This window comes from Castor canadensis, chromosome 1, assembly GCF_047511655.1.
Source record: "Castor canadensis chromosome 1, mCasCan1.hap1v2, whole genome shotgun sequence".
In the NCBI taxonomy this organism is placed as follows: domain Eukaryota; kingdom Metazoa; phylum Chordata; class Mammalia; order Rodentia; family Castoridae; genus Castor; species Castor canadensis.
The window spans coordinates 182,666,873-182,692,109 of record NC_133386.1 but is presented as its reverse complement, the minus strand read 5'-3'; the positions used below and the strand labels follow the sequence as shown (position 1 = coordinate 182,692,109).

Sequence of the window (25,237 nt, the reverse complement as noted above, 5' to 3'; positions counted from 1 at the left end):
GCATGAACTATGGAAAAAAGGAAGGAGGGAGCTGGCTTCAGGGAGAAGCACTACCCCTTTTGAAGAAGCCTATAATAGGATTAGTCACCATTTACTTCACCGCACCACATTTTGACTAAATTGAACAATGAGTAGGGAAAAACGTAGCAGAAATGGCACAGAGAAACTGTAAGTCTATCTCTGGTTTGTTCTGATGTGCTTCTTGTTGCCCAATTCTGTGCTCCTCCATTACTATGACATAAGAAGCACCCAAACAACATTACTTGAATGGTAAATGGTGGATAATCCTAAAATACCTGCCAGCTTTAGAACCAAAAGTTTACTCTCTGATTGCTCTATATTATATAGGGAAAAAGCAGGTCAGTCTTTCACAGGGCTTGGAATACCTGTTTTATAAAAGAGGAAACAATCCATATTTTACAATCATAGATTGTTTTCATTAGGTTTTTTTTTTTTTTTCTTCAGTGCTGGGAATTGAACCCAGTGTCTTGCACATGCTAGGTAAGTGCTCAACCACTGAGCTACATCTCAAGGCCTAGAATTATATTTTAAGTGTTTTGAGAATATACAGGTTAGGCATTGGTGGCTCACATCTGTAATCATAGCTACTTGGGAGGCTGAGATCAGGAGGATCGTGGGTTGAGGCCAGCTTGGGCAAATAGTTCGAGAGACCCCATCTCCAAAATAACCTAAGCAAAAGGGACTGGAGGTATGGCTCAAGCAGTAGGGTGCCTGTTTTGTAAGTGTGAAGACCTGAGTTCAAATCCTAGATCCCACTATTAAGATCTCCATTTTTTCCTCTAAGAGTGAATTAACGAAGTTCACATATCATGTTTCTAATCAAAACAATAAAAAAGGAATTTGATGCTGAAACTTTTTACTACAATAATATACAAAAAAATATTCAACTACAATAATATACAAAAAAATATTCAACTTCCTAATTGAATTCTAATAATTACCGTGCTTCAAAATGAAATTAATGTTCCTTTTCTAAAAACTGACAAAGCTTTCATCTCTATACTTACACTATATGGCAGATAAAACAACTAATTTTTCTGACTAGTTTTACTTTCACTTATCCAATCTGAGCAAGGAATGAGGGAAGCCAAATACCCATAAAGTAGCTTTCTATGAATACTGACTGTTAAGGGGACTCCGTTCTGGGCAGCAGAAATAAAATCAGTCAGATGATCTTTTCTGGATACAGACAGACCTGGCAGTCAGAGTGGACAAAGAGAAGATGAGCCACCTTGGGAGCTAAATTACTGACTCTGCTGAGATGAGTCCTCAGATGCCACCTCCTCCAACAGACCTTCCCTCCCATGAGCCACACTGCCCTGATTATTTCCCTGTTAGTTATCGTTAACAGCTATCTGCTGTATAATGCTGAAAATGGGACTTTTATGTGCCTGAATTTCCAAATGTATAAAATGAGGATAATATTAATGCCTTGACTCATAACTTTGTGAAGATTAAATGATGCTACAAGCTTAGAATGGTACCTAACACATAGTGTTTATTAACTACAGCTCTTAGTGTCATCATCAGTAAGCTTGTTTATTGACTATCTCTTTCATTAAAACACTAAGTCCACGGGAATAGGTTCCTTATTTGTCTTGTTCCCTGATATATTTCCATTGCCTAGTACACAGAAGCACATGATAGGTCGGGAAAATAATTAGTGAATGAATGCTGGTGTATGTTTTCATTCTTAAAATATACCTTTGTCAATGAAGGTAATCTATGTACTTCTTTTCCCTACAACAAAAACAGTCATCATCAAAATTTCACCAAGAAACTAAAATCATCATTAAAACGAAAACAAAAACAAGACACTTGATCATAAGAAAGCCCTCCTAGACCCAATGATGAAGACCACAGAGAGTCACTCTTCTCTATATTAGTATGTTGAGGCCAATGCCACAGGGTTGTAACTATCAATTTAGCCTGTAAAGAATACTTCCCAATTCTGATAGGAATTCTCAGATTTCAGCCTGTTTTTCTCTCATCATTATTTTCCAAAGTCTTAAAAAGCCACATTTCTCATTTTATCCTTACCACAAGAAGCTGGTCACACTCTGCTGTGGTCTCTTAAGTAACAGTTGCTCCAACCTTATTATTATTTTTTTAATTTTTATTTTATTCATATGTGCATACAATGTTTAGGTCATTTCTACCCCGTTACCTCTGCCCCCTCCCTTACCCCACCCTTAACCCTAGCTACCTGGCAGAAACTATTTTGCCAGAGAGAGTATAAGCAATAATAGGAAGGACCAAGGGTTTTTGCTAGTTGAGATAAGGATAGCTATACAGGGAATTGACTCACATTGATTTCCTGTGCATGTGTGTTACCTTCTAAGTTAATTCTTCTTGATCTAACCTTTTCTCTAGTTCCTGGACCCTTCTCCTATTGGCCTCAGTTGCTTTTAAGGTATCTGCTTTAGTTTCTCTGCGATGAGGGCAACAAATGCTAGCTAGTTTTTTAGGTGTTTTACCTATCCTCATACCTCCCTTGTGTGCTCTCACTTTTATCATGTGCTCATAGTCCAATCCCCTTGTTGTGTTTGCTCTTGATCTAATGTCCGCATATGAGGGAGAACATACAATTTTTGGTCTTTTGGGCCAGGCTAACCTCACTCAGAATAATGTTCTCCAATTCCATCCATTTACCTGCGAATGACAACATTTCGTTCTTCCTCATGGCTGCCTAAAATTCCATTGTGTATAGATACCACGTTTTCTTAATCCATTCTTCAGTGGTGGGGCATCTTGGCTGTTTCCATAACTTGGCTATTGTGAATAGTGCTGCAATAAACATGGGTGTGCAGGTGCCTCTGGAGTAACCTGTGTCACAGTCTTTTGGGTATATCCCCAAGAGTGGTATTGCTGGATCATACGGTAGATCAATCTTTAGATTTTTAAGTAGCCTCCAAATTTTTTTCCAGAGTGGGTGTACTAGTTTACATTCCCACCAACAGTGTAAGAGGGTTCCTTTTTCCCCACATCCTCGCCAACACCTGTTGTTAATGGTGTTGCTAATAATGGCTATTCTAACAGGGGTGAGGTGGAATCTTAGTGTGGTTTTAATTTGCATTTCCTTTATTGCTAGAGATGGTGAGCATTTTTTCATGTGTTTTTTGGCCATTTGAATTTCTTCTTTTGAGAAAGTTCTGTTTAGTTCACTTGCCCATTTCTTTATTGGTTCATTAATTTTGGGAGAATTTAGTTTTTTAAGTTCCCTATATATTCTGGTTATCAGTCCTTTGTCTGATGTGCAGCTGGCAAATATTTTCTCCCACTCTGTGGGTGTTCTCTTCAGTTTAGAGACCCTTTCTTTTGATGAGAAGCTTTTTAGTTTTATGAGGTCCCATTTATTATGCTATCTCTTAGTCACTGTGCTGCTGGGGTTCCATTGAGAAAGTTCTTGCCTATACCTATTAATTACAGAGTATTTCCTACTCTTTCCTGTATCATCTTTAGAGTTTGTGGTCTGATATTAAGATCCTTGATCCATTTTGAGTTAATATTGGTATAGGGTGATATCCATGGATCTAGTTTCAGTTTTTTGCAGACCGCTAACCAGTTTTCCCAACAGTTTTTGTTGAAGAGGCTACTTTTTCCCCATCATATATTTTTAGCACCTTTGTCAAAGACAAGTTGGTTATAGTTGTGTGGCTTCATATCCTGGTCCTCTATTCTGTTCCACTGGTCTTCACATCTGTTTTTGTGCCAGTACCATGCTGTTTTTATTGTTATTGCTTTATAATATAGTTTGAAGTAAGGTATTGTGATACTTCCAGCGTTGTTCTTTTGACTGAGTATTGCCTTGGCTATTCGTGGCCTCTTGTGTTTCCATATAAATTTAACGGTAGATTTTTCAATCTCTTTAATGCATGTCATTGGAATTTTGATGAGAATTGCATTAAACATGTAGATTGCTTTTGGGAGTATAGACATTTTTACTATGTTGATTCTACCAATCCATGAGCATGGGAGATCTCTCTACTTTCCATTGTCTTCCTCAATCTCTTTCTTCAGAAATTTAGTTTTCCTTGTAGAGGTCGTTCACATCCTTTGTTAGGTTTACACCTAGGTATTTGGTTTTTTTTGAGGCTATTATAAATGGAATTGTTTTCATATATTCTTTCTCAGTTTGTTCATTATTAGTGTATAGAAATGCTAATGATTTTTCTATGTTGATTTTATATCCTGCTACCTTGCTATAGCTATTGATGGTGTCTAGGAGTTTTTGAGTAGAGTTTTTTGGTCTTTAAGGTATAGGATCATATCATCTGCAAATAGGGATATTTTGACAGTTTCTTTGCCTATTTGTATTCCTTTTATTCCTTCTTCTTGCCTAATTGCTCTGGCTAGGAATTCCAGTACTATGTTGAGTAGGAGTAGAGATAGTGGGCATCCTTGTCTAGTTCCTGATTTTAGAGGGAATGGTTTCAGTTTTTCTCCATTAAGTATAATGCTGGCTGTGGGTTTGTCATATATAGCTTTTATAATGTTGAGGTACTTTCCTTCTATTCCTAGTTTTCTTAGGGCTTTTATCATGAAATGGTGTTGGATCTTATCAAAGGCTTTTTCTGCATCTATTGAGATGATCAAGTGGTTTTTGTCTTTGCTTCTGTTAATATGGTTTATTACGTTTATTGATTTTCGTATGTTGAACCACCCCTGTGTTCCTGGGATGAAGCCAACTTGGTCATGGTGAATAATCTTTTTGATGTGTTTTTGAATTTGGTTTGCCATTATTTTATTGAGGATTTTTGCATCAATGTTCATTAAGGAGATTGGCCTATAGTTCTCCTGTTTGGAGGTGTCTTTGCCTGGTTTTGGGATAAGTGTAATATTGGCTTCATAAAATGTGTTAGGTAGTTTCCTTCCCTTTCTATTTCGTGGAACAGTTTAAGGAGGGTTGGTATCAGTTCTTTTTTACAGGTCTGATAGAATTCAGCAAAGAATCCATCAGGTCCTAGACTTTTCTTTTTGGGGAGACTATTTTTTTTTTCTTTCTTTCTTTTCTTATTTATTTATTTATTTTTTCCTTTTTCTTTTATTATTCATATGTGCATACAAGGTTTGGTTCATTTCTCCCCCCTTCCACACCCTCTCCCTTACTACCCACTCCACCGCCTCCCTCTCCCCCCACCCCAATACCCAGCAGAAACTATTTTGCCCTTTTTTCTAATTTTGTTGTAGAAAGAGTATAAGCCATAATAGGAAGGAACAAGGGTTTTTGCTGGTTGAGATAAGGATAGCTATACAGGGAGTTGACTCACATTGATTTCCTGTGCATGGGTGTTACCTTCTAGGTTAATTCTTTTTGCTCTAACCTTTTCTCTAGTACCTGGTCCCCTTTTCCTATTGGCCTCAGTTGCTTTTAAGGTATCTGCTTTAGTTTCTCTGCGATGAGGGCAACAAATGCTAGCTAGTTTTTTAAGCGTCTTACCTATCCTCACCCCTTCCTTATATGCTCTCGCTTTTATCATGTGCTCATAGTCCAATCCCCTTGTTGTGTTTACCCTTGATCTAATGTTCACATATGAGGGAGAGCATACGATTTTTGGTCTTTTGGGCCAGGCTAACCTCACTCAGAATGATGTTCTCCAATTCCATCCATTTACCAGCGAATGATAACATTTCGTTCTTCTTCATGGCTGCATAAAATTCCATTGTGTATAGATACCACATTTTCTTAATCCATTCGTCAGTGGTGGGGCGTCTTGGCTGTTTCCATAACTTGGCTATTGTGAATAGTGCCGCAATAAACATGGATGTGCAGGTGCCTCTGGAGTAACCTGTGTCACAGTGTTTTGGGTATATCCCCAAGAGTGGTATTGCTGGATCAAATGGTAGATCGATGTCTAGCTTTTTAAGTAGCCTCCAAATTTTTTTCCAGAGTGGTTGTACTAGTTTACATTCCCACCAACAGTGTAAGAGGGCTCCTTTTTCCCCGCATCCTCGCCAACACCAGTTGTTGGTGGTGTTGCTGATGATGGCTATTCTAACAGGGGTGAGGTGGAATCTTAGCATGGTTTTAATTTGCATTTCCTTTATTGCTAGAGATGGTGAGCATTTTTTCATGTGTTTTTTGGCCATTTGAATTTCTTCTTTTGAGAAAGTTCTGTTTAGTTCACTTTCCCATTTCTTTATTGGTTCATTAGTTTTGGGAGAATTTAGTTTTTTAAGTTCCCTATATATTCTGGTTATCAGTCCTTTGTCTGATGTATAGTTGGCAAATATTTTCTACCACTCTGTGGGTGTTCTCTTCAGTTTAGAGACCATTTCTTTTGATGAACAGAAGCTTTTTAGCTTTATGAGGTCCCATTTATCTATGCTATCTCTTAGTTGCTGTGCTGCTGGGGTTTCATTGAGAATGTTCTTACCTATACCTACTAACTCCAGAGTATTTCCTACTCTTTCCTGTATCATCTTTAGAGTTTGGGGTCTGATATTAAGATCCTTGATCCATTTTGAGTTAATCTTGGTATAGGGTGATATACATGGATCTAGTTTCAGTTTTTTACAGACTGCTAACCAGTTTTCCCAGCAGTTTTTGTTGAAGAGGCTGCTATTTCTCCATCGTATATTTTTAGCACCTTTTTCAAAGACAAGTTGGTTATAGTTGTGTGGCTTCATATCTGGGTCTTCTATTCTGTTCCACTGGTCTTCATGTCTGTTTTTGTGCCAGTACCATGCTGTTTTTATTGTTATTGCTTTGTAATATAGTTTGAAGTCAGGTATTGTGATACCCCCTGCATTGTTCTTTTGACTGAGTATTGCCTTGGCTATTCGTGGTTGGGGAGACTATTGCTTACTACTTCAATTTCATTTTGTGTTATAGATCTATTCAGGTGATTAATATACTCTTGGTTCAGTTTTGGATGATCATATGTATCTAGAAAGCTGTCCATTTCTTTAAGATTTTCAAATTTATTTAAATATAGGTTCTTGAAGTAGTCTCTGATGATTTCCTGGACTTCCATGGTGTTTGTTGTTATCTCCCCTTTTGCATTCCTGATTCTACTAATTTGGGTTTTTTTCTCTCCTCATTTTAGTCAGGTTTGCCAGGGGTCTGTCAATCTTGTTTATGTTTTCAAAGAACCAACTTTTTGTTTCATTAATTCTTTGTATGGTTTTTTTGGTTTCTATTTCATTGATTTCAGCTCTTGGTTTTATTATTTCTCTCCTTCTATTTGTTTTGGGATTTGCTTGTTCTTGTTTTTCTAGGAGTTTGAGATGTATCATTAGGTCATTGATTTGGGATCTTTCAGTCTTTTTAATATATGCACTCATGGCTATAAACTTTCCTGTCAGGACTGCCTTTGCTGTGTCCCATAGGTTCCGGTAGTCCAACTTTATTTTCTGAATGTACTTCTTCAGACAACCTAACCCAGCACCAACTTGGGTCTATTCTTAGAGTAGCACTTCAAAATATTAATTCCTTTCATGTTCCCCTGGTTGAAGGACAACACTCAGAAGTAGAGGTTACACATAAAAGAAAATCCTGTGGGATTTAGGATCTTTTTTTCAAGAGTGTCAGAGGAATATGATCTGCAGAGCTCATGGTCTTACAGACATACACACAGTCCTGCTGAGCTACTTAGTCAGTTTGTCCAAATTTGCTCAAACTATCAAGGACTTGTTTGAAAACACAAACAACCAAGGCACGACTGCAATGGTAAGAGACAAGCTGATCCAGAGAAGAAAATCAGCAGAAAAGACTTCCAAAAATAATTTCTAAAAGTAATTTTATCATGTTTTGAAGTTAAATCACCCATCATTGAATGTATGAAAAGGCATGAGCCTGAAACTATGAGATGGAAGCATACAGTGATCATATTGTTTTTAAAAAACCATGCTTCCTGTTATTTAGAGACAGCTCTAATGTGTTTCTTCCAAAAAAGGCAAATACTATACTTTTAAATGAGAATGCACTGAGGTCATTTTTTATCAAACAAGACTATGTGATAAGCTTGCAGGGTATAGTTTATATGGAGAATTCAAGAATTGTAGAAATTACAGCTAAAGATACTTCCAAATATCATTGAAGTAGGCCTTCAGCAACACTGACAGTAAAGTGACTTGAAGGTAGTAGAGAAAAGTGGACTTTGGAATACTGCAGATAATACTTGATTCCTAACTTGAAACTATTTTATTTTATTTTCATTTGGTGATACTGAGGATTGAACTCAGGGCCTCACACTTGCTAGGCAGGCGCTCTACCACTTGAGCCCCTCCACCAGACCGAAACTCTTTTCCATTTTTGTGGTATTAGGGTTTGAATTCTGGGCCTCATGCTTGCTAGGCAGGTGCTCTGCCACTAAGCCAGGGGCCCAGCCCCCAAAGAAGCTCTTTTAACATTTAAATTGAAGAGCCTCAGTTTCTTCATCAATAAAACAGAGGTAATAATCATACCTATACTTCAAAGAATTATAGTGCAGGAAATGTAGTATGAGTTTAATTAAAACCCCTCACTATAACATGCAATAACATGCAATTTTAGCATATAAGGTTTTATTAAACCCATTTCATAGATTAGGCAACTGAGGCCCAGATTACAGAGTAAGGACTTAGAAGAGTGAGGAGCTCTTCTTCCTCATGGAGTAGTATTCTCATTTTATCATGCTTCTCTCATTTATATAAACCTAAGGCCTGAAAGTGAAGGATTTTCACTAGATAAATCAAATTCACAATCAAAGTAAAATCAGGAGCTTTTATCATTCAGGTTTCCTTATCTACCAAATACTACTTCTATTACTTCCCATCCTGTCAGATAGCTATACCTTTCAAGTCTTAAAAAAAATATTTTTAGAGCTTTGATGCTGGTTCACCTTTCACTTCTAAAAGTAACTTACCTCAGGGGCTGGTGGAGTGGCTCAAGTAGAAAGGGGCCTGCCTAGCAAGCATGAGGCCCTGAGTTCAAGCCCCAGTGCTGCCAGAAAAAAAGAAAAACATTTCAAATAATTTACATCAGGTCAATCCGATGTCTTACAGTTATAGAAGTATCAAGTATGTGCCACTCACATACATTATGTAATTTTTAGTTTCCTGGGAACAAGAAACAACTCACTTAGCAACCATATTTCTATCAATGCTCTAAAAAAATCTTAATTTGCTTTATTTTTTTTTTTTGTGGGACTGGGGTTTGTTTGAACTCAGGGCTTCCCACTTGCAAAGCAAGCTTAAGGGGTATTTTTTGTTTATTTTTTTAAAGTTGCAACAGTGTATTGGCAGATAAAAAGCTACCTATAGCATTCTGAAACAGTTACAAGCCTTACTACTGGTTCTCTAGAGTTCGGTATCAGTTACACAAGCCAGTGTAGTTCACTTTTGGAGTGCTAGACTGGTATACAGCATCTTAATGAGAAGAATATAGAGCTTTTCCAGCCCCCAAAATCAACAACAGATAAGGGAAAACAAAAAAACTGTACTATTATAACAAGATCAAGAATAAAATAGATAGTATGCAATAGCTGAAAATGTAGATACAACTATAGCTCTAAGAAACATTTACCTAAAATCTATTATATACTAATAAGCATCATGCCAAGTACTGGGAAAACAAAGATAAAGAAGAAATGATGCCCACCCTCAAGGTATCAGTATGGTAAAAGACTTAGAAGGGAGATGGGGGGCAGGGAATAAAATGAAAAAAAAAATCCAGAAAGAAGCATTACCCACAGAAGTCTCATATTTCACTAGGCAAGAAGCCTCTAGAGTACTGGTAGAGATTAAATGGCCTAGAAACTTGACCCCTAGGCTTGCCAGTTGTGTAAAAGCAAGCAAGGCTATGCAGTCTCAGTCTTTATTCCCTGACCTTCTCATTTGCTTCAACCCACACAATGAAAACATGAACATGAAATTCCTTTATCTGTTTTACCATCCTTTAGAAAACTGGGAGAAGAGACTAGCTTTCCAACCAGAAAACTTTTTCACAAGAACTTAAAATTCCAACCCATAAGAAATCTAGATTTCATTTACAAGAGTTCTAGCTCACCAAAAAGCTAGGGAGAGTCAATTATTCCTTTAACAGCAATCCAAGTTGAAGGCATTAGAAAAGCCGTCTGATCTCCAAGGAACCTCTCTCTGCCTAACAGATGGGGTGGAAAAATTCTATGTTCAAGGAAAATGGACTTTAGTTCATGATTCAGCCTAAAAAGAAACCTATAAGAGATTACTGTTCCTTTTTTAGAATGGTCTTAATAAACCAGAAAAAAAGGAAAGAGAATCCAAATGATTATACATATGTAATGGCAGATTAGCAACAAAAATACTCAGTATTTCTTTAGCATATACTTTCATGAAGATTAATATGATTAACTGATTTTTGAAATAAGGTCTTGCTGTATTAGCCTAAGGTTGAGGCTATCCTGTCTCAATCTTCTGAGGGCTGGGATTCCACAGATGTCGACCACCACAACAGCTGAAGGATTAAGGTGTGTTAAAGTGATTATCTAATTTAGCCTAAAAACAGTTCAGTGATATTCTAAAAGTAGCAATCACTTTGACTTTTACACACTCCACGAATACTTTACAATACAGCATGATCCTTCAAAAATATAATCTGTGAAAGATGTCTTCCTTCTAGAATTTTTTTTCTTTTTTTTTTTGATGGTACTAGGGATTTAACTCAGGGCCTCACACTTGCTAGGCAAGCACTCTATCACTTGAGCCACAACACTTGCCCCTAGAAAATACTATTAAATTATTAAGTGATTAGTACACTATCCTATACACAAAAAACTGCACAGAAACGGCCAAACACCATGAGAATTGCTAGACAATCACCAACCAAAGAAAGAAAATATGAGTATTTTGAGTAAAGGAGAAAGTTAAAAATTGTAAGAGGGGCCTAATGAAATATATCTAATAGATGTAAAAAAAGCAGTTTATAAGCTACTTTAGCCATGATCATTCATGAGATGTATCACCGAACAGACTAGCTGCTCAAAAGGCAAGCTTCAAAACATGTTGAACAGCCCTCAACCAACATACAAAACTAAGTATTCATTGCGCTACCTAATTACCACTGTCCTGCTTTATTCTTCATATACCCTGCCCACTTCCAAGTACCTCGTTTGGTTCCCTTTATTAGCCAAGCATTCATGCACTTACTATTCAGTGAAGAACCTGGCAATGCCATACTGGCTAATATCCTCTCTGTTCTCTAGCAGCTGGCACACTGCATCCTCCATGTATGTGAGGACATGTCGCTGAGCTGCAAACAGACAACAAGAAAGAGAAAATGAGAGAGATTTTTAAAAAATGTTCTTCTAATCCTAGTAGCAGTCCAAATAAGTCAAGCAAGGTGATAGCTCTGCCCCAGAGAATAGGCAAACCAAACTTGCCTCAGTGACCTATGATCTCAAAAGGCAGATTAGGAGGAAAAGCCATCATCTACTGCCATCTGACTGGCTGCTAGCATTAGCATCAACCCTCCGGTCCTCATTTAAGTGGTGAAGATGGATGGAAGAGGAGCTTTAGGTCCACTTATGGTTACATCTATACTCTTCCCTTACACTTCCTTCCATCCTCTCCCACTTCTGCATGTCCAGAAACTTATTCCAAGGAATGGATGATCTGATTGTAAAGAAAAAAATTCAGACCTTTTTTTTTTTTTAATGGTACTGGGATTTGAACTCAGGGCTTATACATTGAACCACTCCACCAGTCCTTTTTTTGTGAAGGGTTTTTTCGCGCTAGGGTCTCAAGAACTATTTACCTGGAATAGCTTTGAACTGTGATCCTCCTAATCTTTGCCTCCTGAGTAGCTAGGATTATAGGCATGAGCTACCAGCGCCTGGCAAAAAGTCAATTCTTTGGTTTAAAAAAAAGTCACTGAAAAAGTTTAAGAACCCTGAAAATTTCAATGCTGTTTTATATGTAAATTACTGACTTGTTATTTTAAATAACAAGAAATTGAAAACTGGGTGGTTCAACTTGTTAGATATGTTTTCTGCATTTGCTGTGATTGGGAAATGTGTGAATTAACCATGGGCTTATCAAAACAAGCCAGACACAGAAAAACAAGAATAGAATGTTTGCTCTCATAATACGGATACTAAAAACAAAACAAAACACCTGAAATTAGAAGGAGGACTATTAGAGACTTGGAATGGGGTCAGAAGGAAGGAGAAGGGGGGCACGGAGAGGGGAGGAGAACAGAGAGTGAACACAATCAATGCCTGGTGTATATATATATATATACACACTATATATATATGTACCATACATATACCATTTGTATACATACCACATATATATGGTGTGTATATATGTACACAACACGCATTGTGTTCACTCTCTGTTCTCCTCCCCTCTGTGCCCCCTCTTTTTCTAACCCCATTCCAAGTCTCTAATATATATGTGTATGTATAAAAAAAGTCACAGTGAAGTCCATTAATTTATACAATTAACCAATTAACATATGTTAGTAATTATAATTTTAAAATCAATTTTAAAATCATAAGCTTATAATAATGTATTAGAGTTAGATAGACCTGGGTTTGAATCATTGCTCTGTCTTTCATAGCTTAATCTTGGACAGTTATTTAATCTACACCTGTTTTCTTTTTTATAATGTGTGGGAAGCCATATAATTTAAGTCTATTTCTTGAAATCTAGTTAATCAACTTCTTGATCTGAATCTCGTGTGGGGTCCTATTAAAACGTAGACTTGTAGTCTGGCACCATCTTAGACTTAAATTTCTGCTTGGAGTCCAGTAATTTTTAAACAAGTATCTTTGGTGCTTCTTATGTACCCTGAAGCTTAAGAATAACTGGTTAAGAACTTGGGCTTTAGAATTCAGGGAGACCTAAGTTCCATTCTCAGTCCTACCATTTCCTAGCTGTGTGACCTTGAGCAAATTCACCAAGCTTGTCTCCTCTTTGGAAAAATGTGGATAATAATCACCTAAGCTACTGTATACAGTAACAAAATTAAATAAAATAATGCATGTAAAAATACCACAGTGCTAGAATATAGCACAGGCTGGATATATTTTCTTAAAAGAATCTTGAAAAGAGTTATTGGATGTTTACTTTTGTAAACAACACAGGCTGGAGCTCAACAAATGCTTCTTCCCCTTCCCTAGATTTTATCTTTAAGTATGACAATGATATCCTGGCACACTTTACAGAGAAGCTTCCAATTCATGTTCCTATTCACCATCCAAAAATTCAACAAAATACATTTTTCTGGAGCAGTATCCTGACAAAAAGCAATTTTCGTGAAGGTGCTGGTAAGGTGAACATTTGTCCTTTTCACACTTTCGCTCCCCAAGAAAATATGGAGGAATTACCCAAAATTTATTTTTAAAATGGCTGCTTTATGTGTATATGTGTGTGTGTGTGTATGTGTGTGTATACCAGTAATCAAGCCCAGAGTCTTGCACATGCTAAGGCAAGTACTCTTGCCAATAAGAACTACATCCCCAGCCCCAAAAGGATATTAGCCTAGTGAAGTTCATAAGCCAAATAAGTCTATCTACCAAGCTGAACTCAAACAAAGCCTTCATTCGACAATAGTGACTGTGGTGATGCTAGGGTTTCACCAGGTCTGCATTAGCCTGAAGTCCAGAAGAGGGACAGATTTACATTCCACGACTTGTTCTAGCTATAAAATGAGTATTTCCCAAAGCTAACAAATGTCAGCCACTGCAAATCCTCACACCACCCTACACACAAAGAGATATGAAAACAAAACCAGTGCTTCATCAACTTAGCAGTTCATCCAAATGGAAAATTATTTAAGAAATGGCCAAAACTGGGAGCCTGATGTTCAGCTCAGTGGTAGGGCAATATGCTTGGCATGTGCATGACCCCGGATTCAATCTCCAACACCACTCCAAAAAAAAAAAAAGCAGCAGGAAGAGAATGAAGAAGAGGAAGAGGAGGCCAGGTGCTGGTGGCTCACTCTTGTAATCCTAGCTACTCAGGAGGCAGAGATCAGGAGGATTGCAATTTGAAACCAGCCCAGGCAAATAGTTCGAGAGACCCTATTCGAAAAAACCCATCACAAAAAAGGGCTGGAGAGAAGCTTCAAGGTGTAGGCCCTGAGTTCAAACACCAGTACCACAAAAAAAAAAAAAAAAAGAAAAGAAAAAGAGGAAATGAAGGAAGAAAAGAAGGAAGGTAGGAGCACCACTAGCTTAGGCCTATTAATCCCAGCTACTTGGAAGGCTGAGATTGGAAGGATCACAGTTATGGCTAGCCTAGGCAAATGGTTCCCAAGACCCCATTTCCAAAATAACCAGAGCAAAATGAACTGGAGGTGTGGCTCAACAGATAGAGTACCTGCTTTGCAAGTGCCAAGCCCTGAGTTCAAACCTCAGTCCCACCAAAAAAAGGGAAGAAAGGAATAGCCAAAACTGAAAGTGAAGCTATGAGATAATACACGCCAATTTCTGGCATTAATTATTTTCAAAACACCAATCATTATAGTAATTAAGTACACATTAAATTGGGAAGAAAAAAATAGCCAGAGTAACATTAAAATCAGTTAAGTTTTCAATTTTATATTCTCCTTTCTTTCTTCTACCCACTTGCCCTGATCTTATGACCATATGCCCTGAGCTATATGACCTTTTAGGACTTACCTTACCTGAGGCTAGTATAGAATTTTTTTTTCTTTTTGATGGTATAAATGAAAGAGCTCTACTTAGAAGAAAATCCTGTTGCTTCTCCTCCCTAGCTTTCGAGACAATAAAGTCAATACAAAAGCCTTTTATGTAGGAAATGTTTTCAGAGAAGTTAGAAATCAAAGTACTTTTGTCCTTCTAGAAAAGAAAAGAATTTTTTTTTGAAAACAGACTTTGCACTAAAAAAAGAAAAAGTAAAGAAAAATAAAGGACCATAACTATTTAATGCTAATCACATATTTAGTTACTATATTACAAATCTACCATTTTTGAGTTCCTGTGCAACTTACTAAGCAATGTGCCAGAAAATGTGCTTTATTTCACTTAATCTAGACAACAATCCCGTGATAGTACTTTTATATTTCTATTTTGTAAATGGGATAACAGACTTATAGAATTAAAATAATTTGCTCAAGATTACAACAGAAGCCAAAATTCAAACCAAGTTTTTTCTGACCAAGAATCCATCCTTTTATTATTATATTAATACTTTATAATCAGTTATGGAAGTAAAAATTTTCTGTATTTTATCCAGAGTACAAAGGCAGGGGTGTAAGCTTATAGTAAAATCACCTGAAAGATGTGGTCCATTTGTGTCTACGTGAATTGTGCGTGTGCATGTGTGAGTACATTTCTGTCCTGTCTGTACCTGTATACCAATCTGCGTTTGTGTGAAGTTAGAACTTGTTTCCAAATTTCAAAGTTTCTTACAAAGAACCACTCCACTACAAAGTATTCACCCCACCCATAGCCAGTTCACAAAGATGAAACGGAAAAACTGGTGCTCTTTCATTCTATGGACGCAGGGAAGGAGCTAAGATGTGTGGCAGAAGTAAGGAAAGCTTCCTGTCTGTCTGAACTTCATACCAACCAACTGCCAAGCGGGAAGCTCTTTCTAATTGCTGCTCCTTGGTGGTTTCCTTCAACTTCAGCTCTTATCAGTCCAATGTTCCCTTTGTGGTTAAGTGTACCACCCAACCCTGGAAAAATCCTTACAGTTTATCAAACTTCAATAAGAGAGAAAGTTCAAAGCTCTTGCCTGGCAATAAAACATGAAGAGTGTTGTTTTAAATTATTTTTTAAATGCAAAGGAATAGGCCTTAATTTATGACAATGATTAAAGAATTAAAACAGCACACCTGCACCCCTGGAGGGCAAAGATATCTGGGTACCTTAGCTACCTTCTTGGAAAAGGAAAAGCATTTAAGACTGGCTTTTCCTCTTCTGCTTTGCCATGACTTCCACAACATGATCAGGATTAGGTCTTCCAACATGAACCAAAAAGGCTCTATTGTCCTGAAATCCATACTAACGCCCAGTTGCACATGTCATGTTCAGATAGCATCGCAATCTGAGATAAGCATTTATATCTTCATCACGCTACACTGAAAAATCTTAAGTAAGATGAAATGTAAGTAAATACTGCATGATCCTTATATGAACTGAGCAAGTGGAGGTTAACTGTGGATAAGAAAATTCTTGGTTCTATTCACTCACCCAATGCTGATCACTTAATCTCTTTATACCACAGTCACTCTTACTTTAAAATAGATATGATACTAAGAATATGTCTGATAATAAATTACTACTTTAGAAAACATTGGCGAGAGTGGGGGACTGAGGAGGGGGTCCAAACAATGTATACACATGTGAGTAAATGTAAAAATGATATAATTTAAAAAAGAAAGAAAACATCTGATACACACAAACAGTAACATTAGTAATTAATATATTATTGTTGCTACAAACTGACTCTACAGATGAAAATGGCAAAGCAATTCACTGGGACAGTTAAGAACATGAGCTCCTGAGTCTGGCCCAACTGTATTTGATTTCTAGCTCTGACACAGACTGTGTGACTTTATGCAAATTACCTAATCTCACTGCCCTTTCTGCTAAATTCAGGCAATAACAGTACCACCACCGAGATTGTAGTGAGGATTAAAAAAAAAAATCTATATGGACAAGAGGTGTAGAGCAACTGTTTTGCAAGCATGAAGCTCTGAGATCAAACCCCAGTACCACCAAAAAATAAAAATAAATAAAAATAATCTGTGTGATAACCTTAGCATAGTGCTTGGCACAGATTAAGCGCTCAATAACGATTACCCCTCATCTAAAGTCCTGTTCATCCAGCCAAAAATGCCTACAAAACATATTCAAAGATTTGAACGCTCTATAAAAGTTTATGCCCATGATAATACACATAATCATATACCCATTTTAACTATAGCTTTTAAACTTGTGGGAAGCATTCACTTATTAACTGCTAATTACTCAAGAGGCCCTAATTTATATGGGGAAAGTCCAAAATGATTTCTTTTTACTGTCTTCCCAAACATAAATACCATCAAAGTGTTAGCTGTTTATTTTGCAATTAAACGATAAGGGGTCCCATTCGGAAATTTTTGCTTGAGGGGTTTAGAATTTCCACCTACAACATGAGTCACATCACTTTTGGTTTTTTAATTATTATTTAATACAGTCTCAACACTAGAATAAACAAGTCTCAATGGAAAAACACTCATATGAGTTTCTATATTGTGATAGCAACAGTTATATATAAGGTAAAAGCAATATAAGAAAAAAAAAAGCAGAGTAAACACATATATTCACCTTTAAACATGAATTTTTCCTCTCTTACCAGAGTTTTAGACACATTTTGCTCTTTGAGGCCACTTAAGATTCAGATGCTGACTGGCACAAGTAAATGTTTGTGGAATTAAATTAAGACTGTCCTCTAAGACAAGGAAAGTAAGCCTCTGTCAACCAATAACCTGTCATGTAAACTAAAGATTCAAATTCTAAGTTCAATATCATTTATAAATCACTAATACAATACAGTATTTGATCTTGTGAGGTAAAAAAGAGATAGCTTAATGGTTTAAAAAGTTACTGGACCTCTAAAATTAATTACTTACATCCTCCATCTTTGCTAGTATATCCTGATCCTAGGATACAGTGTGGTCTGGTGAAACATTTTATCATCCTTACAAGACCATCTTTGATCTTAGACCACACTAGACCAACTTCCCTTGACCAAAGGGAATGGGGAAATGAGGAAAATTAGCACACTGAATTCTTATACAATTCAATGACGTAGGTAATAGCTTTTTTCCTTTGGAAGCTCAAAGAGGTTAAGGAACTTCCCCAAAATCTAAGTAAATGACTGAGCTAGGATTCAAACTTAGATTTGACTCCAAAGCTCATGCCCTTCCACTAGACTTCACTACCTTTCAAAACCAAAATGAAAGCAAAACAAAACAACAAAAATCCAAAACCTACCATGGGTCCCTTCTTACATGTATTATCTAGAAATTGCAGGGGTTTTGCTGTTAATACTAGAAAAGAAGCTTAAATTGGTAAGTCAAAGTGTTGCCAAGATCCTTCAATTTTAACAATATTAGTATTACACATAAGGAATACTAATACATAAGGAAAGTAATTATGCTTAAAGGCTTAAATTATACAGAAAAGGCTAAAGACTAATCTTGCAACTGTTAATCAGTCTAAGATACACACTTTCAAAAACATAGAAACACAGTTTGTGAGTTTATTTTGGTTTTAAGTTACTTTTAAGTAAGTGACAAACTCTTCTGCACCTTGTTATTTTCTTTCTTTTTTTGAGGGGGGGAAGAGGGAGGTGTCTGGATATCTTTTAATAAAACAATATGGAACTGGGCTGGTGGAGTGGCTCAAGTGTTAAAAGCACCTGCCTAGCAAGCGTGAGGCCCTGAGTTCAAACCCCAGTGATACAAAAAAAAAAAAAAAAAAACCCAATATGGAACCAAATATCCTTTTGATTTTTCTCAAAGGTAAATATTTCCCTTTGATAAAGGTGTAAATATTTAGGTTGTTTCCATGTTTTTGACTATAACAAACTGTTCTGTATTAAACTCTTTTTTTTCAGTGCTGGGGATGAGCCCAGGATGTCACTCACACTAGGTGCACTCTCTACCACTGAACTTATAGCCCCAGTCCCATTGAGCATACTTGTACATGGTCCCAGTGCATTTGTACAAGAGTTTTTCTAAGATCAGGGCCTTGAAATGGAATTGGCATTTCACAGGACACATATATCTTCACACTTATTAGGTACAGTAGGTATGGACAATTGCTTTTATATAAGTGGTTAATTCTATATGCACTCCTCCAAGCAACACAGTATTTGATTTTACTATCCTTGATAGTAATTTTACCAATTCAAGAGTTATAAAATAATTTCTGTCATTTTTAGTTTTTTCTTTTTTGGCAATGCTGGGGTTTGAACTCAGGGCCTTGAACTTGCTACACAGGTGCTCCACCATCTGAGTCATGCCTATAGGCCTTTTGCTTTAAGTTATTTTTCCAGTAGGGTCTCATGCTTTTTGCCCTGGACCAGCTTCAGATGGAGATCCTCCTACCTACAGCCTCCTGCATAGCTGGGATCACAGGCACGTACCACCATACCCAGCTTGAGATACCTAATCTTTTGCTGAGGCTAGCCTCGAACCATAATCCCCTCAATCTCTGCCTCTGGAGTAGCTGGAGTTACAGGCATGAGTCACTGTGCCTGGCCTCATGTTTCTTTCTTTCTTCTGGCAGTACTGGGGTTTGAACGCAGGATCTATCTTGTGCTATGCCCCCAGCCCTTTATGCTTTTTAGTTATTTTTCAGATAGGATCTAGAGATGGGGTCTTGCTAATTTGTTTTGTCCAGGCTAGTCTCAAACCAAGATCCTTCCAAATTCCACCTCCCACGTAGCTGGGATTACAGATGTGAGCCACCATCCCCAGCCTACATATTCATGTTTATTTGTATTTCTTCTTCTGTTAATAACCTATTAGTAACCTTATCAATTTTTCCTCTCTGGTTGTCTTCGTTCTTCTTCTTGATTTGTATACTTTTGCAATTCTATATATGTCACAAATATATACAACCACTTTATAAGTTAATTTGTATGTGGTATCTTTCATTGTACAGTTTTAAATGTTGGTATAACCAAAGCTATTTCTCTTAAGCTTTTTCTATGTGGCTTTGTGTCCTGTTCAAAGTCATTCTCCACCAGGCACTGGTGGTTCACGCCTGTAATTAACTATTTGGGAGACTGAGATCAAGAGGATCAAGGTTTGAGACCAGCCCAGGCAAACAGTTCACAAGACCCCATCTCCAAACTAACCAGAGCAAAATGGACTGGAGGTGTGGCTCAAACAGTAGAGCACCTACTTTGCAAGTGCAGAACCCTGAGTTCAAACTCCATCCCACACACACACACACACAAAAATCATTCTCCAATGATGTGATGTTTAGAGTAAGCTGTGTTCCTTACCAAAATCATGAATTCATTATTAATACAGCAAGTACAGTACAAAAAGAAACTTAAAACTAACTACCTCTAAATATAAAACAGCTACATGTCAAGTTTAACTTTGGGCCCCAGAAAAAAATTATAGATGAATCGCACCTTCTAGATCAATATTCTGAGTAACATCCTGTTGTTGTTGTTGTTGTTGTTTGTGTATGCGGTTTTTTGAGATAGGGTCTCACTAGTATAACCAAAGCCAGCCTGGAATGCTCTAGGAAGAGTTAGCTTTAGCTAACTGTGTTTTTTAATATTTTGTGGATGTCAATTAAGTCTAAGGCTGACCTCCAATTTGCAATCCTCCTTTAATTATTCTTGACCATTATAAGGTTTACTTAATGGCAGTTAAGTCTATGAATATAATAATGATAACCAGTATCTATTGTATGAGTCACCCACCTAAGCTTTCAATGGTGTTAATTCATTTACTTCTCACAGTAATCCTCTGAGTTAGGCATATTTATTTATTTATTTAGATGGGATTGGGGTTTGAACTCAGGATTTCACATTTGCAAAGCAGGCATTCTACTACTACTTGAGCCATACCTCCAGTCCATTTTACTTTGGCTATTTTTTGGAGATGGGGTTCTCACAAACCATTTGCCCAGGCTGGTCTCCAACCACGATCCTCCCAATCTCAGCCTCTCAAGTACCTAGGATTATAGGTGTGAGCCATTGGATTATTTTATTCCCATTTTACAGATGAGAAAAAGGAAGATTCAGAAATGTAAAGGAAATAATCTAAGATAAAAGAGCTAGTAAGAAGCAGAGACAGAGTTTGCACCCAGACTTTGGTCTGTATTACATGACAGTGCCACCCTTAAAGAGGTATGCTAGGTAGTCATGGTGGTACTGTCCACAATTTCAGCTACTGGGGAAACTGAGGCAGGAAGATTTCAAGATTGAGGCCAGCCTGTATAACACAGCGAGATCCTGTATGGAGGGAAAAAAAAAAGTGAAAGAGCAAAATGACATATACCAAGTGGAGTTTTCTGAAGACAAATTTGCAAATTAAGGAAAGATCTTCTACATTAATAGTTAATTCTAAAAGACAAAACTAATACATTGCTCTGTAATACCAGAGTGCTGCTATACAGCTGGTCACACTCAAATACCAAAAGACATGCCAGAGGCAAACCATTGCACATATGCTAACATTACCTGTGACAACCAGAAAACAAGAGGTGACTAAAGATCTTTATGTAAAGGATAAAAAACTAAAATCTATTTCACTCAATCAAAAAAAGCATTGTACCCATTAATAGCTGTGCAAAGCTGAGAGCCCTGATATTCAAACATTGTCGGTCAACAATTAATGCTCTCCTCTCCCCTTCTCCTTCCTAAAACTGGTGATTTTTTGTATTTTGGGGATGTCAATTAAGGCTAAGTGCCTAAATCTTACCCTCAGTATTTCCAGCTTAAATCTCATAATATAGAATCAGTAGGTTGGAGTTCTGTAATTTCAAGTGCTAGAAACTACAGAATCTCTTTTTTAAAGAGGCTTTCATAGAAGTTCAAATTTAAAGCAATCAGCTAGCTGATCATAATAAAATGTACTTCCTGAACACCAGAGAAATCTAAAGAAGCACTTAAGTTTCCCACAGTTACAACCTAAGGAACACATGAAAAACCCAAGTAATAACTGTCTTGACAATAACTATGCAAAAATAGTTACTCATGGAGCAGTATAGTTAGTTACCAAATCAACTCCATAAACACTCACAAAACTATTTTCCAGAAAGCATCATAAGTTTTAAAAAAATCCTGTAAGTTGACAAACATGGAGTCAGTCATGTACTACTTATAGTAAGTCAAGCAGGAAAATAATAAAGTTACAGGGTGAAAATTAATTGTGCTATATACTCATCAAAGATTGTAGTCTTGGGAATTCCAAGATGGCGGCTAGAGGGAGGAAGCAGTAAGCATGCCAACTATAGTGAAATCTTAGAGAGAAGCTGGAGACACACCTTGTAAGCAAAACCACTGAGAAGAGGCAAAACTTTGACCCAACCACACCTCCAGCCAGTGCAGAGAAGCTCCACTTCACATTAAACGGAGAAACAAAGAGGGCCCCCAGGCCGCCAGTCGCCTGCACCTGGACGGCTTGAAAAGACACGGAAAAGCTTACTGTCAATCAGTACACTAACAAACCCTGTATATATCTTTGAAACTTTTTTATTTGATTCTTTGTTTTGTTTTTTCCTACTTGTCTGTTTATTTGTTCTTCCCTTTTTCTTTAACTTCTTTGTTTTCCATCTCCTCTCACACTTCCATTCTATTTATCACCATTGTTATTATTACAAGCTAGAAAATACTTAATCGACACAGTACAGGGACAGTAACAACACCAAGGGCAATGACAGGAAGACAGAAAAAACAGGGAAACCAGTTTCCCCACAGCAAAAAAATTGGTACAGGAACCACAGGGAAATGAAGAAAACATATACTCAGATCCAGACTCCAACAAAATAAAGATAAACTATGCCAAAGAACCCAATGAAGCCCACAAGAATAATTTAAAAGAAGACATACTACAGGTACTCAATGAGAATTTTATAGAGATGATACTTGATATGGTCAACCAAAATGTCAGGAGACACTCAAGAAATTCCAAGACAACAAAAATAGAGAATTTGAAAAAGCAAAAGAAGAAATAAAGGAAACCATAGAAGCACTATATAAACACCAAAGTGAAACAGAGAACACGATTAATAAAGAGATAAATGAACTCAACAAAAACAGACAACATTAAAGAGGAAACCACCCAGGATATTGAAAACCTCAGAAAAAAGAATGAAACAGAACTGCAAAACAAAACAGAAGGCCAATACAGCAGAATAGAACAAACAGAAGACAGAATCTCAGAACTTGAAGATGAAATGGTAATTAAAAGAAAAACAGAAGAACTATTAATTAAACAGCTCAAGACCTGTGAAAACAAAATGCAAGAACTCACCGACTCCATCAAAAGACCAAACTTGAGAATCATGGGCAATGAAGAAGGAGAAGAGATGTGAGCAAAGGGAATGCATATTATGTTCAACAAAGTAATAACAGAAAATTTCCCAAATCTAGAGAAAGATATTCCCATACAGATGCAAGAGGCCTGCAGGACACCAAACAGACCAGATCAAAATAGAACTACCCCACGACATATCATCATTAAAACAAGAAGTTCAGAAACTAGGGAAAGAATATTGAAGGCTGTAAGAAAGAAAAAACAAATACCATACAAATGTTAATGTTTCAACAGAAACATTAAAAGCAAGAAGAGCGTGGGGTGAGATCTTCCGGGCACTGAATGAAAATAACTTCAACCCCAGGATACTCTACCCAGCAAAACTATCATTCAAAAAAGATGGAGCAATAAAAGTCTTCCATGATAAGCAGAAATTAAAACAGTATGTGACCACAAGCCACCACTACAAAAGATTCCTCAAGGGATTCTGCACACAGAAAGTGAAACCCAACATAACCATGAAAGGTTAGGAAAAGAAAAAGCAAGAAAGTAGAGAGTAACCTCAACATAGGTACAATCAAACCTTCAAACAACTAAGAAAACTAAATGACAGGAATCACCACATACCTATCAATACTAACACTTAATGTTAATGGACTTAATTCTCCCATCAAAAGGAACCATTTGATGAAATGGATTAAAAGGAAGATCTAACAACTTGTTGCTTACAGGAGACCCATCTCACCGACAGAAATAAGCGTAGGCTTAGGATGAAAGGCTGGAAGAAGATCTACCAAACCAATGGCATCTGAAAATAGGCAGGACTAGCAATACTTATCTCTGACAAAGTAGACTTCGAATCTACATTGATCAAACGAGATAAAGAAGGACATTCCATGCTAATAAAAGGGGAAATAGACCAAAAGGAAATAACAATTATCAACCTATATGCACCCAATGACAACACACCCAATTTCATCAAACATACCCTGAAAGACCTAAAAGCATATAGTAACTCCAACACAGTGGTCATGGGAGACTTTAACACCCCATTATCATCAATAGATAGGTCATCCAAACAAAAAATCAATAAAGAAATCCTAGTTCTAAAATATACAATAGATCAAATGCACCTACTTGATGTCTACAGAACATTTCATCCAACTTCTACACAATACACATTCTTCTCAGCAGCCCATGGAACCTTCTCTAAAATAGATCATATCCTAGGGCACAAAGCAAGCCTCACCAAAATAAGAAAATAGAAATTATACCATGCATTTCTATCTGACCACAATGCAATAAAACTAGAACTCAACAACAAAAGTAAAGACAAAAAACATGCAAACAGCTGGAAACTGAATAATTCATTACTTAATGAACAACGGGTCACTGATTAAATAAAAGAGGAAATTAAAAAGTTCCTGGAAGTCAATGAAAATGAAAACACAACTTACCGGAACCTATGGGACACAGCAAAGGCAGTCCTGAGAGGAAAGTTTATAGCCATGAGTGCATATATTAAAAAGACTGAAAGATCCTAAATCAGTGACCTAATGATACATCTGAACTCCTAGAAAAACCAGAATAAGCAAATCCCAAAACAAATAGGAGAGAAATAATAATAAGAGCTGAAATCAATGAAATAGAAACCAAAAAAACCATACAAAGATTTAATGAAACAAAAAGTTGGTTCTTTGAAAACATAAGCAAGATTGACAGACCGCTGGCAAACCTGACTAAAATGAGGAGAGCAAAAACCCAAATTAGTAGAATCGGGAATGCAAAAGGGGAGATAACAATTAACACCATGGAAGTCCAGGAAATCATCAGAGACTACTTCAAGAACCTATATTCAAATACATTTGAAAATCTTAAAGAAATGGACAGATTTCTAGATACATACGATCATCCAAAACTGAAACAAGAGGAAATTAATCACCTGAATAGATCTATAACACAAAATGAAATTGAGGCAGCAATTAAAAGTCTCCCCAAAAAGAAAAGTCTAGGACCTGATGGATTCTCTGCTGAATTCTATCAGACCTTTAAAGAAGAACTGATACCAACCCTCCTTAAACTGTTCCATGAAATAGAAAAGGAAGGAAAACTGCCAAACACATTTTATGAAGCCAGTATTACACTTATCCCAAAACCAGGCAAAGACACCTCCAAAAAGAAGAACTATAGGCCAATCTCCTTAATGAACACTGATGCAAAAATCCTCAACAAAATAATGGCAAACCGAATTCAACAACACATCAAAAAGATCATTCACCACAA

At 36.9% G+C, this 25,237-nt stretch overlaps 1 protein-coding gene across 16 annotated transcripts in view; it reads right to left on the bottom strand.

Annotated features, from left to right (window-relative positions):
* Nucleotides 1-25,237, bottom strand: part of Cstpp1 (centriolar satellite-associated tubulin polyglutamylase complex regulator 1) — a 220,558-nt gene that overhangs the window by 154,295 nt on the left and 41,026 nt on the right. For 8 of the 16 annotated variants that reach the window (XM_074044760.1, XM_074044797.1, XM_074044769.1 and 5 more), the window contains one exon: nt 11,131-11,233. The exons of 1 other annotated variant lie outside the window; for it this stretch is intronic. In XM_074044760.1, coding sequence (XP_073900861.1) covers nt 11,131-11,233 — 103 coding nt within the window. Of the gene's footprint in view, nt 1-8,870; nt 8,948-11,130; nt 11,240-25,237 lie in introns of those variants that run through there. 7 more of the 16 variants (XM_074044786.1, XM_074044774.1, XM_074044789.1 and 4 more) reach the window with 2 other exon arrangements.